This window comes from Pteropus vampyrus, unplaced genomic scaffold, assembly GCF_000151845.1.
Source record: "Pteropus vampyrus isolate Shadow unplaced genomic scaffold, Pvam_2.0 Scaffold76, whole genome shotgun sequence".
NCBI classification, from domain to species: domain Eukaryota; kingdom Metazoa; phylum Chordata; class Mammalia; order Chiroptera; family Pteropodidae; genus Pteropus; species Pteropus vampyrus.
The window spans coordinates 5,054,841-5,068,497 of NW_011888857.1; the positions used below are offsets into that span (position 1 = coordinate 5,054,841).

Genomic DNA, 13,657 nt, shown 5'->3' on the forward strand with positions numbered 1-13,657 from the left:
CTGAATAACTATTTCAGTGAAACATATTCAAATGTATTTAAAACAGTCAAGACTTCAGAGGCAGCATTTGTTTTTCAAGTAAGATAAACACTGATACTTAAAATATAACAATATAGATCATATATTTATTTTTAAAAATAAATTTCTAATGTTTTGAAATAACAGATAAACTCATCCCCAATTCTAAAATCAATATCAATTATTCTTAATTGGCTTCTCTATGCATCTTTAAGAAAACCAAAAAGTGATATAGAATTCCTAAGATTGATGAACTTTTAAACATACCACCGTCAGAATTCTGGGTTCAGCTGCATTTGGAATCCTTCATTGCTGACAACAGTCTCAAATGACAATCTTCTTTTAAGCACTCTTCAGCATGACAACAGAAAGTTCTCCCCTCCACGCCTGCTTTTTCCATTAGCTAGAGTGTTACATATTAAATACTGCTGTACAAAGCATTTGACTGGAGAGTTTTTAGACAACTCTTCGAATGCTTGAGTCTGAATAATATATATATTTTTAAAAAAGACAACTCATCTCTTTATAAGGATATATGTACTGTTTTTTATTACATTTTAAGGGGGTTGGTTATGGGCTGCCATAGGGGGCTGCCTTTATGTGTCATTGGTTAATAGCGTATGACTCATCTAAGTGACAGTTAGTCATATAATGTCAGTGACATTTTGATGAATTTATTGTCAGTTTTTAATAATCTATTATACTTTAAGATATTTGAATGAGTTGGACAGATTAACATAAAAGGTGGGAGGTATGTTTCAATCTGAATAAAGTGCTTTGGCAAAAAAAAAAAAAAGAAAAACAAAAAACAAAAAAAAACCTTGTTTTACTGGTGAGTGAGATAATTTTTTTTTTTTTTTGGTAGCTGAGTGGGGTTCACTAGAATTTCCTATGTATTTTTTTAGATTTTCATGGAAATTGCCTCATTTTCTTGTTCATTAAAGAGAGCCAGAGGACAGAAAGGACAATTAAGGGGATCATTTTATAAACTATATAAATGTCTAACCAATGTACTGTATACTTGAAACTAATAATAAAATAAAAATGAAAAAAAAAAAAGAAAGGTACAATAGAAACCTTTGTGGTTTATGAAAACTCTGTATCTGTTAAACTAGACATTGTATTATTTTGGCTCTGGGTTGAATATAATGAAGTGATTGTAATCTGAAAGCAACAGAAGTAAATGTTATGTAAAAATAAATAAAAAATAATAAAATTGAGTCTTTTGTCCCCCTGTGGACACATTTACACGATAAGATGGGAAAGATGATTACATTTATTTCTGTTAAGAAAGCCTCCTCAGGACAGCTTATAATGGAATTGATTAAACACTAAACTAAGAGGTAGCCACTTAATAGATATGGCCTTCAGTTAATCAGTATGCTTAAGAATTGATTTTCTTTTAGGCTCACAAAATGAAATTTTAACTTGACACATAGTCTGAAACCTTAAAACAACAAAAGGTAGATTACTATAATCCCTGTGTTTAAACTGCCCATGGCATCAAGGGATTAATAAAATCATACAAGTTTCCATGACTAGGATTTTTATCTGGAATCTTGATTTGTATCCTTTTTTTAAATACAACGTGTGCTTTAATAATTTGTTTACCCAATTTTTCCCTATATCACACTTTTTTTTTCATTTTTTAAAATTTATTTATTTAATTTAGCTTCAAGTATACAGTGCATTGGTTAGACATCTATATAGTTCATAAAATGATCCCCCCAGTTGCTCCCTCCCTCCCCGGCCCTCCACTTAGCCATCATATTAATGCTAACTGCATTCCCTCTGCCGTGGCCCCATCCCCGTGATCAACTATCAACTCCTAATTTTACTTCTTCAACCCTTCACCCCATTCTCCCAAAGAAATCAACAGTAAGAAAACAATTTTAAAAACTTCCACAAGCATCAAAAATTATTTAATAAACAGAGTTTTATTTTTGTTGAAATTTTTTCTTTTGAGGACAGTGATAGCTGCTCAAAATATGAATATTTTGGTGGATTCATTTGGTGAGATTAAGAAGTCTGCATGCCAATGTGAATTGAAAAAAAATACATGGGGAGTTGAAGGACTATAAACAGAAGAGATATAATGAGTATTTTATAGTTTATCAGGATCTGAGCACAGGAGTTTCAATTTTATTATTTTTCTCTGAAGCATTAAACATCAAGGAAAGCACAATATAAATGGTCCTTAGTGTACATGATCATTCCCCAGTAATGCAAACATGTTCTTTAACTGCCTGATCTACCTGTCTTGTGGCTTCGACAGTGCTTTGTGTACAGCACAGCACAGTGCTTAATAGTATGGTCATCTCCATATAATTCTTGCCAACTGCTTACCCAGAGGTATGATAACAGGGGAGTCACTTCATCATTCTGAGCCTCCATTCTCTACCTATTCAGAGTTGTTCTGAGGCTAAAAGAATATAGGTTATCAACAAAATCCCTGAGAGGACCTTAATAAATGTTAGCTGTTGTAATTATTTCAGACGATCATTGTTATGAATGTTCCAACTCTCAATCCTGTGATCCTTCTGATACACACATAACCTGGAGGGCCTGGTTACCTGATTTACTCCATAAACAGAAGCGGGAGATTAATGAGGTCGCCTTGACTTTGAATTACTTTTGATCTGACTTCTCTGGCTGCCTTCATGTTCAAGCAGCTAGAAAATCAGTTTAATGTGAGCTTATTATTGATTAAATGTATGAATATCAAGTAAAACAATTATCTGTACCATTTAACTGGTATGCTCACACGCTAATATATTGAATTTACTTTCATATCCCAAAAACGTATGTAAAATTTCTGCATACAAGTTATTGCAGCTCTCATTTTACATCTAATGTCCTTCAGGGAGGCTTAGGAGATAGATGTTCCAAGAGGAGCTCTTAAACACTCATGGGGAAAACCAGTAAGTTGGTGACTCGGGAAGCCTGCTATGTGTCTAATTACCAAGACATTAGTGCCAGGAGTCAGAAAACATTCAAGGCATCTTGTTCGTTTCCTTGTATTTGTTATGAAGTAAGACTTCCTAAGTAGACGGGCACATTTTGTTTCCTCTACAGTTTTTGAGGGAACTAAAGACAACTGCCCTAGCAGATCAATACTGTACCTAAATTTACTCTAATAATTAAAATGTCTCCATGCCTTGATATCCTAGCATTCTGCTCTGGACATAGCTGTTGGAAGCTGTAGGGGCTTTTGTGGAAGAGTGGGGTGAACTGTTTTGTTTTGCTTTGTTTTGTTTTGTTTTCTGAATGACAAAGGGAGCTATTCTGCTGTGATGCATCTGAAAATATTAAATCCACTGATCATTATGTAATCCCAAGGAATATACACCTCATCCCTTTTCACTAATTTTGTTGAAGTTTAGTATTAAGTTTGTAACAACTCCCTGTCTATTTTTATTTGTTTGTTGATAAAAGAGTAAATTATAAACAGGTCGACCCACCTCTGGGAAGTTCTGAGTTAGCCACACAATTATTAAAATGCAGAGCTGCTACTTCGGAGCAATAGTTTAGGTATGATTTAGAAAGGTATGGATAATATACACAAGTATATTTCTTACAGTTAACCACTGAACTGGAGTCAGAGAAGCACCGGGTCCTGGTGTCAAAGAACCATGCTATGCTACAACCCAGTTCTGTTCCTACCTAGCTCAGAGACTGGGCCAGAAATTTACCTCTCTAACATTATTTTTTCATTGGTAAAATGAGCTTACTACTACTTACTCTCATTGAATTGTTAGGAAAATTAAATGAGATAATGCATACAAAGTGCTTGTAACAGCACTGTTGTATAAATGATTAATACACATCAGAGGGGCAAACTGAAATGCTACTTACGATGGTTGCCAGACTAAAAAGGTGAAGTCTTGAATAGCTCTTGTCTTGCCAGTATAGCAATGTATAAAAACACTTTTGGGAAAGGATCATCTTATTTCAAACACTGGTTCGGTCATTTACTAGCTGTGTAAAATTTTTAAATGAGAATGATAATATAATAATATTTATGGCTTAAATTTAAGAATACCTGAAGTAAACTTTGTCATTTGAATTTTACCATCCAGTGATAAACACTATAAAAAACTGTTGTATACAATTCTAGTATTTTCTCAATGAAAAAGAGGTAGTTATTTTTATATAATTGGTATCAAACTGCACATATTGTTTTTATAACTACCTTCTTACATAATCATACTGACTGGGGGGTTTATTTTCAACTGCCTTGTTTGAGGGCATTGCTATTTTTAATTTTATCTTTTACTCTTGAACATTTAAGTGCTTTATTCTCCGTATTCCATTCCCTCACAAATTACAGTGTGAGAAACATCCTTAAACATAATTATTTGAGCTAACATCTAATTACACTCACTGGATAAATTCCTAGAGTGTGTCAAAAGGTAAGATTATTTTCAGGCTTTTAATCCTTATTGTCTAATTGTTTTCGAGAAAATTCGGATCAATATACATATCTACGAGCAAGAAATAACAGTTTGACAATGGTTAGTGTAAATTCTGGGTTTTATTTTGTTTTAAAATGTTTGGTTTAAAAACATTGCTTATGTTTGTATTTCTGCAATTGTTAGTACTGCTAATCACTTTACATGTTAAAATTATATTGTCTTTCAATTACCTTTTTACTTTTGCATTTATTAATTATAATATCTTTGCAGATTAAGATTAACCACCCTTTTGCATGTACATCCTAGTATGTCAGATCATCACATTTTAAATTTATCTCTTACTTTTACATTTTATTGTAATTTTGATACTTGATAGATAGTCAAATCTATCAAGTTTTCCATGATTGATTTTATTGTCGGTTTACAAAAGCCATTTAGAAAGGCCATTTATTTAATTCTGTGATTTAAAAATGCTTATGTTTCTTTACATATTAATTTTGAATTTACTATCTATTTAGCTCTTAAATTAATTTGATGTAAGATGTAAGATAGTCAGGTAAATTATTTCAATCCCTTCTGAATAACTGACCAGTTATTGTGAGAACATCTGCACATTTTTTGAAGGATCAATATTTCTTTGCTGATTTGTAATACTTTCTCTATTATAACACATCCACTTTGGGTTTAAGCAATCCACGGATAAGTTAGAGGGATTCTGGAAAATTTTATACTAAATCTTCTGGAAAATATAAACTAGCAATCAGTTAGTGTAGAACATGTCCTCGCCACTTTCTAGGATGGGATTCTCAGGGTCAAAGTAAGCAATTAAGTGGCACAAATGAGAAAGATGCCTCTTATGTTTGCAAGGAGAATAACTCTCTCCTCAGCATCAAAGATTCTGCAGAGAAGACCATGCATCCTTTGAGCTGCTGGAAAAGAGTTTTCTTAATAATAGGCAAGAAGATAAATTTAAAACACTGGCTTAAAATATCAATAAACTTTTATGATTTTCTGTATGTCCCATATTTTGTATGAAAATTAAATATTAGGGTATCATTTTCCATAATGATATATTACTAAAAAAAAAATGTTAATATTTTCCTAACTTAGAACTTCAGGTTCTAAGTTAGGAAAATATTAACATTTTCTTGAGAAACTATCACAATAAATGCAAATAATTATCATTTAATTTCACGTAAAATCTCATCAATTAAAGCAGCCATATAAGGCTGCTTTAGTTTAGTCATTTATCTTGTAGTTTAAGTCATCATGATTTCTCAATTGCTGGGAAAAATATGCAAGTTCAAAATACATGATTTAGAGGCAAAGAGCCATAGAGGCAAATGAAATAGTTGCCAATATCCATATGAAAGGTACATTATAGAAGGCTGCAGAGGCTATCTCCCTCTCATCTTCTCTTCCACATGATCATCATTGCCAGTCTTATCAGAAAATTATTCCTATTACCAGCTGAGTTAAAGGCGAACACCATCTGCCAATGCCAGTTGACACAGTCAAACTGAATGGCCTTGTGATTTAAATTTAATGAATTGCTAAAATATTCATGTCAAGATTTTCCTGGTCCATAACCTCTTTCCTGTCTAATTTAATACCCAACATCCTGTAAGAGGAGACATCACTGTAATTTGGAATACAAATTCATATTCCTAGACTCATTACTGGCAACAGCTATAATTATTTTTGGCATCCCAAGAGATAGTAGCAGCAGTAAACTCTTCATTAATGGTTGCTACAGGAACTATGGATTCTGCTTCACAGTTTCGTTCCTTCTAACCTAGATTAATTGTATGCATTCCCTGTAAATTGTCCATATCTAGAGCCATTGGCTGGTATATAGGGCATGGCTCCTTGATAGAGAGAAAAATTTTGCTTGTGAGGACCATTCCGTTGGCTATAGGATCTTATCTTCAAGTGTTATTCACAGAGTTCTCTATATTGATGATACAGAGAAAGGCAATATTTATTCAAACTATCTTAAAAACATTCCTTCTCTACTCTAGAACTTTGCTTGCAGTCAGCCCAAGTTCCCTAGTCTGAATTTATAGAATTGTTCCTTTTCTTAGATTACAAATTTGCTTCCTGAAATTTCCTATCCACACAGGTGTAACAGAACTATTTTGTGGAAACATTGAAAGAAAACAAACTTGCCTTTAAAAAAATTATTCTTTTGCCATTTTTTATTGGGTTTTTGTGACTGCTGCTAACTATACACATATAATTTAACTGAAATAACATTAAAATTTTATCTTGATTTACTATTATTATAAAGAAAGTACTTTTGTAAATAGAGATTTTTTTAAAAAAGATAATTTCACAAAGTTTTAGAAAGGTTGTCTAGATACCATGCGATTTAGGTTATAATATTTAAATATACTTGGGTTGTCTAGAGTTAAATAGATAATATGAGTATGTGTAGAGGCACAATTTTCCAAATATTCCTAAATATACTCGGGTTCTGTAGAGTTAAATAGGTAATATGAGTATTTTGTAGAGGTACAATTTTGCAAATATTCCTAGTAACAGAAAGAATTCACTCTATATTAACAATCTTGGGTACCAGCCAATAGGCTATCCTTTAATTTTTATGGTTGTCTCCATTAGCTATTGCTAAAAAACAAACCCTCCCTAAACACTTTTTATTTAGCTTATGATTCTTTAGCTTATTTAGCTTATTTAGGCCAAGTGGGGTAGTTCTTCTGGTCTTAGAAGAACTCAGGGACTTTTTCATGAGTCTGCGTTTCCTGGTCTTTGCCACTGGACTTTCTCATATCTCTGCCTGAATTGGGCATCCGGGCTCGCCAGGCTCTGGTCTACATGGACTCATCCTCCTGTAGTCTGGCCTGGACTTTTTAACTTGGTGGGGGCAGAACCCCAAGAGAAAGAATGAGAGTGGAAGATCTTCCAAGTATAAAGTTCAGCGCTGGCACATTGTCACCTCTACAGTGGTCTATTGGCCAAAGCAAGTCCCAAGGCCAGAGATAGATTTTATCTCTTGATGGGAAGACCTGCAATCTCATTGAAAATAGAGTGAATACAGAAAAGAAAGAACTGTGGCTAATTTTCTTTCTACCACAATGCCTCTGACATATTTAAATATGGCTCTCATTTTAAGTGTGAGGCTAGCTAAATCTAGACTTAGCTTATATTTAATGTCATTTCTAATTTCTAGAGCTCTTAGCTTTCTCCATTTATATGCATGCATCCCAGTACTTAGGTAACAATATCTGTGTTTGCCATATTTCTCCATCCTACAATATCATACTTCACACATAGTAGCTTTTAAATATATACTATTTACCCTATTACTTTATCAATATCACTTCATTGTATTAGCTCTCAATATTGCAGATCCTTTTAATCTCTAAAATATTAAAGAATTTTAGTATAAATAAATAACACATACTATAAGTTCAAGATTTGAAGCAAAATATTCTAAAGATATAATTCACTCTTCTGAAGATTAATTCCAGAACAAACTATAATGCCTTACAAATATACTTAGTTGACTAAATTATCATAAGCAGTGGATACATGATCAAAATAAAAATTCACCATGCTGACTCAAGACCATTGAGGAAATGTTTACACAATGGTTGACAAAACAATTTATCGAACAGATATAAAGTCTATCAACACAATGCCCGGTAAACTCATCGGATGTGTTTCTAGATTTATTTTTTCATTTTTACAGTTGACAAATTCAACACAGCTTCTCCTTAAATTCCATGTAAGACACCACCTTGAAGGATTTGGAGTTATTTCCTATGAACCTAAAGTTTTAGCTAATGGCAAATTTTGTGAGAAAGCTCTATTTGTTTTCTGTAATTCGGAAATTGTCATTACTCACAATGTAGCTTATATTAGGAGTCACTTTCCCCTACAAGTTTAGGCTCCTTTCCTGTTGACTCTTTATAAATTTGCTTTGTCATCCCGAAAATGGTCTCGTTACAACTGAATAACTTTTGCGAAGAAATAAAATATCAGATACATTGCATAATATGCACGGGGCAAGTTGCAACCAGTACAATCATCCTAAGCAAAGATCTTCAGCAACACACAATTATATTCACATATATAAATACCTATTAATTTAAACCACATGAGAGTTGTTATTTTGTGGGGCATAAATGAATAAATACTGTTAATCTCATAAGATCAATTTAAAAATATACACATACCATAATATATACGTAATTATATACACATATATACTCATATTATTTCATGGTGGAGTAGAATAAGAGGAAGGTTGATAAATTTACAAATTGAAAGGTATCCAGACAGTAGTCCAAATAGCGGATATATAGTCATTGCCTTCTGAGGTTCCCTGTGGCAAATGTATACAAAGAATGTATTCTAAGCCAATTATTTTGCCCTTCATTTAAAGATAAGCTTTGCAAGCAAGTAACCAGTTAATGGCTTTTAAACATTTTTTTTTTTTGTAATGGAACCATTGGTTGAAATGGAATTTGTGTTGTGCCCTAATTTATGAAATAGATAAAAGTGGACATATTCTGATAGAAGTTAGAAGAGTGAATCCAAAAACATCACTGAGTCATAACATTTATACAATTTGAGTAGAAGTGCAATAGTAGATGATTACTGCATCAGGTAGATTTGCCAAGACATTAGACTAGGATTTCTTAAATTCAACATCTGTGGCCTATTACCATCATCACACACCATCTCTTGTTTTAATGTCAAAACCAAAATATGCATATAGGTTTAACTGATTCTTCTTAACTTTATATTCTAAAGTTCAAATTTAGTCAGAGATTTGGGAATTGGCTACTGAAGAGCAGAAATGAAATATAGGGTAGATTGGGGCGGCATGTGGTAAATTCTAAAGAAGCAGATATACAGATTTTATTTAATCTTAGTTTATTTTCTAACTATTTGAAGTATGCTATGCTTGTCTTCCTATTGGTGATAAAGGCATCTTAAGGAACAGCCTCTGTTTTTCCTTAGTTTATGTTATAATTCCTTCATTGGAACAATGCTTTACAGATGGTAGAGACTGTCTAAACATCCATTGTATTGATCAGACAGGGAGAGAGAGAGAGAGAGGGGGAGGGAGAGAGAGAGAGAGAGAGAGAAAGAGAGAGAGAGAGAGAGAGAGAGAGAGAGATTGAGAGAGAGAGAGAGAGAGAAAGATGAAGTAAACACAGGGAGATAAATCCCTGATTTGTAAAGATAACCTAAGAATTATTGTCACAAAATAGTGACTTCTTTAAATAAAACCAAAGAGGAATAAAGAAATTTGGCAGAAGCATTATCCCTGAATTTATTTATTAAAGTTTGGTTTTTTTTATGATAGTGATATTTAAATCATTCCACATTTATTCACGAATGCTTTGTGGTGACTAATAAAGGGATTTGCAAAGTTAATCCAAGCCAAACCAAATCAAACATCACAGAGAAAAATATAATCACGAATGTGATTGTTAGTCATGCCGTGACAATGAAAGCTAAATCATTCCTTGTATTAAATTAGCTTTTACAAAGGCATTTCTATTTTAATCAATAAAAACAAGAAGAAAAGAAAGGTAAGCTTTGATTGAGTCAGGATTTGTCTTGGAACATATCAAAGGAGTATTGGATGACCACACTCAAAAGCTTTGAAGAGTCTTTTTGCGGAATGCTGCAATTGCTCGAGCCAGGTTTCTTTTCTTTGATTGAACGCTAGACCAGTTACTTATTTGTTATTGAATCATAATTTTAATGAAGTATTCTCAATCTCAAAGTTGTTATAAAAACCTGCTGTACAGTCAGCTTTTACTATGCTCCAGATACTTTCATAGGGTTATCTCATGTAGTCATCAAAGAATTTTGTCAAGCAGACAACATGATTCTAATTTTACAGATAGGCAAAACAAGGCTAAGTGAGTTTAATTAACCGGCTCAAGGTATCACAATTAGTAAGTAGGAGAACTGGAAATCAAGTCTTGGTCCATTTGATACTAAAATCTATGTACTCATTAAATCATGCTGCTTTTCAAAAAACATGAAAAATAAATAATCTCCTAAAGAAAATATTGCTGAATGATTTTGCATTTCAGATTATTTTTAAAAGTTCTGTTTGATAATATAAATGAATATAACGTCTACATATTACTTTTCACTTTTGAGTCCTTAAGTATGTATATTAAACTGCGTGCCCACTTATACTCTCTAGCATGATATAGATTACTACTGAAAATATTGAAAGATTTTAGAAGTTATGGTCTTCAAATGGCTTATTGATAGTATAATCTGCATTACCTTAGGCAATCTTCTCTTGGATTCAGAATTATCTTTGGGGATAAAATCTTTAATGAGCCGAGATCGGTCATAATTAGCATGTTCTGATTCATCGATGTAATCTTTATCTTTTCCTAGGGCTAGAAAAGAGACAAAGACAATTACAACCATTTTTATCCTTCTTTTTTTCTCTCTCTTTAACATATACTAATCTTTTTTAAATGTTTACCCAAGGCTCAGTCAAATAAAATTTGGCCCATCCATCCAATAAATAAGCCAGAAAATTAATAACACAAAAGCTTGTCTGTTAATGAGTTAATATGTACACTACAGTAACTTCATGAGAATTAAATGCATCTCTGCTATTTAATTACTCAAAACTGTTTGAAAATAAAATTAGAATTATGCTAATTCTATTGGATACATCATCTCTTCTGAAGTTGAAGATATTTGTAAGAATTCAGTAGATTCTTAAGCATTTATTTGTTTAATTAAAAATTGTATAACTTTGAGAATTATTTTCTTAAAAATTGGAAAGTTTATAAATGTGAATTTGACTTAAAGGTGTAAGAAGTCTGAGAAATCATAGAAGAAATTTTAACAAACATTACAAGGAAGATTTAAAAAATATATTAGGAGACTGAACTCAAACTACAATTGCAAAAAGGAAAAAGGTCATGGAAAATGATATTTACCATTGAAATGATACAAGCAGTAAGACACTGTAGTATCAGTCATATTCAAGTATATGAATAATGAACACGCTATAATCAGTGTAAAAGAAAATAAAATAGAAAATCTCTATGATGACTATAAAAAGTACTATTGATACACTTCACAAAATTCATATTCCAAGTGATACAAATATCTCTTCAAATTAAAAAACAAAAAGATTCATATATATTTAGACTTTTAAAATTAACTAAAATGTTTTAGAGAGAGTTTTTTCCCCCTGATCTGTTACTACTATTAAGCATTAATATTGACTTGGACGACTATATGTAGTAATTTAAAGAGTTCAATCATCTGACATAGTATTATGACAGAAGAAAAAACAATTTGTTTATAATGCATGCATTGATTTCTTTTATTAGTAAAGCTTAACATCTGCTATAACATGATATGCCAGGGATAGCTGGTAGTACCAGGTTCTTAACAGTAGTATGAACGAAGATCAGACAGGTCACATTATGTCTTAGGATATAATTAATTGCCAATTATGTTAAAATTCTCTAAGTATTTAAGGTTATAACTAGACCTATTAATATAGCTAACATGGGTGGAAGATTAACATACAAAGAACTGGAATCTTTATATGTATTATTTCTTTTAACCGTTATACAACTCTATAAAGAGGGTATGATTTTTTACTTACATTTAATAATAAGTAAATTAAGGCATATGGAAATTAAATAGCATGCCAAAGTCACTAAACCAACAAGGGGTACATCCAGAACTGAAACTTATCAGGATCTAACTTCAAAGCAGATGTTTTGTGAAAATACTGTTTCCTCTAGATTTAAGTAAATTACAATTCATTCATTCAACAATTGTTTATTAAACACCTATGACATGCCAGACATTCTTTTAAGAGTTATAGCAGTAAACAGAACATTCAACTAAGAGAAGAAAAATAAATAAAAACAAATAGAGTAAAATACTTAGTATGCTTTGCAGTCAGCACAGTAGTGAGTAAGGGTGAAAGCATCAAAGGTGGGAGCGGGGTTACTTTAGTACACAGAACTGTAGTAACATTTGAGCAAAGACCAGATGAAGTGAGGCAGTAAGTCACGTGGGAGGTAAACTAGAAGAAGAATGGACCAGATGGAATAAATAAAAAATGCAAACTCTGGACTTGCCTTGAACTGTTGTCAGGTGAGTGAGAAAGGAACTGAAATTTTGGATTAATTTGTTGAAGTAGTTCCCAAACTCCACCATGTTCAACTTCCAGGTTTGTAAGGCATAAAATGCTTAGTGCTCTGTTTCCTTCTCTTTCTCTTTGTTCTCCTCCCTTTTCCTACTTTTCCTTTCTCTCTACTCCTCTTCCTCCATTCTCTCCCTGTCTCCCTGTGTCTCTCCCCCAGCTCTTCCATCTTTTTTTTTCATCTTTTGATTTTAAGCAGCAATAGATAAACTTCATATGCTATTGAGGGTTGTGCACTGGCCTGTGGGTCAGAAAACTGCTATTTCTCATTTTAAATTTGCCATATCTTAACTATGTAATTTTCTTTCCCTTCACCTGTAAAGTGAAGGTTTTGAATAAGATCTCAAAGGGTCCTTTAAGCTCTAAAAATTATTTAACAAAGACTATGGGGAAGGCAAAGATGATAAGGGACTATATATAAACACACATACACACATAAATAATGCTTAGAATTCAATAATAAAAACACAACTCGGTTTAAAAATGGGCAGAGGATTTGAATAGATATTTCTCAAAAAAATATCATTTTTGTTTATTTTAATTCCAATAAAACCCATAATGAGACCATTTTATAACCACTAGGATGGCTATAATCAAAAAGACAGGCAATAACAAGTGTTGGAGGGAGTGAAAAATGGTACAATTGCTCTGGAAAACAGTCTAGCAGTTCTTCAGAAATTTTAACACGAAGCTACCATAGGATTCCACATTCCACTCTTAGGTATATACTCAAGAGAAATAAAAACATAAATACACACACACACACACACACACACACACACACACACACTAACTTGTACACAAATGCTTATAGTGGCATTATTCATAATAGCCAAAAAAATGAAAACAATCTAAATATCCATCAATTGATGAACGGATAAAGTATGGTTTATCCAAACAATGGCATGTTATTTATTAACAGAAAGGAATGAGAGAAGTATCAAATAATTCTAAAACATGGATGAACTGTGGAAACATTATGCTAAGTGAAAAACGTCAGTCACAAGAGACCAAATATTGTATGATTTCATTTATATGA

The 13,657-nt window shown here is 32.4% G+C and overlaps 1 protein-coding gene across 1 annotated transcript in view; it reads right to left on the bottom strand.

Annotated features, from left to right (window-relative positions):
* ANO3 (anoctamin 3) overlaps window positions 1–13,657 on the bottom strand; it is a 361,383-nt gene that overhangs the window by 140,332 nt on the left and 207,394 nt on the right. The window contains 1 exon segment of the mRNA XM_023532087.1: window positions 10,716–10,834. Within this exon segment, the coding sequence (XP_023387855.1) occupies window positions 10,716–10,834 (119 nt within the window).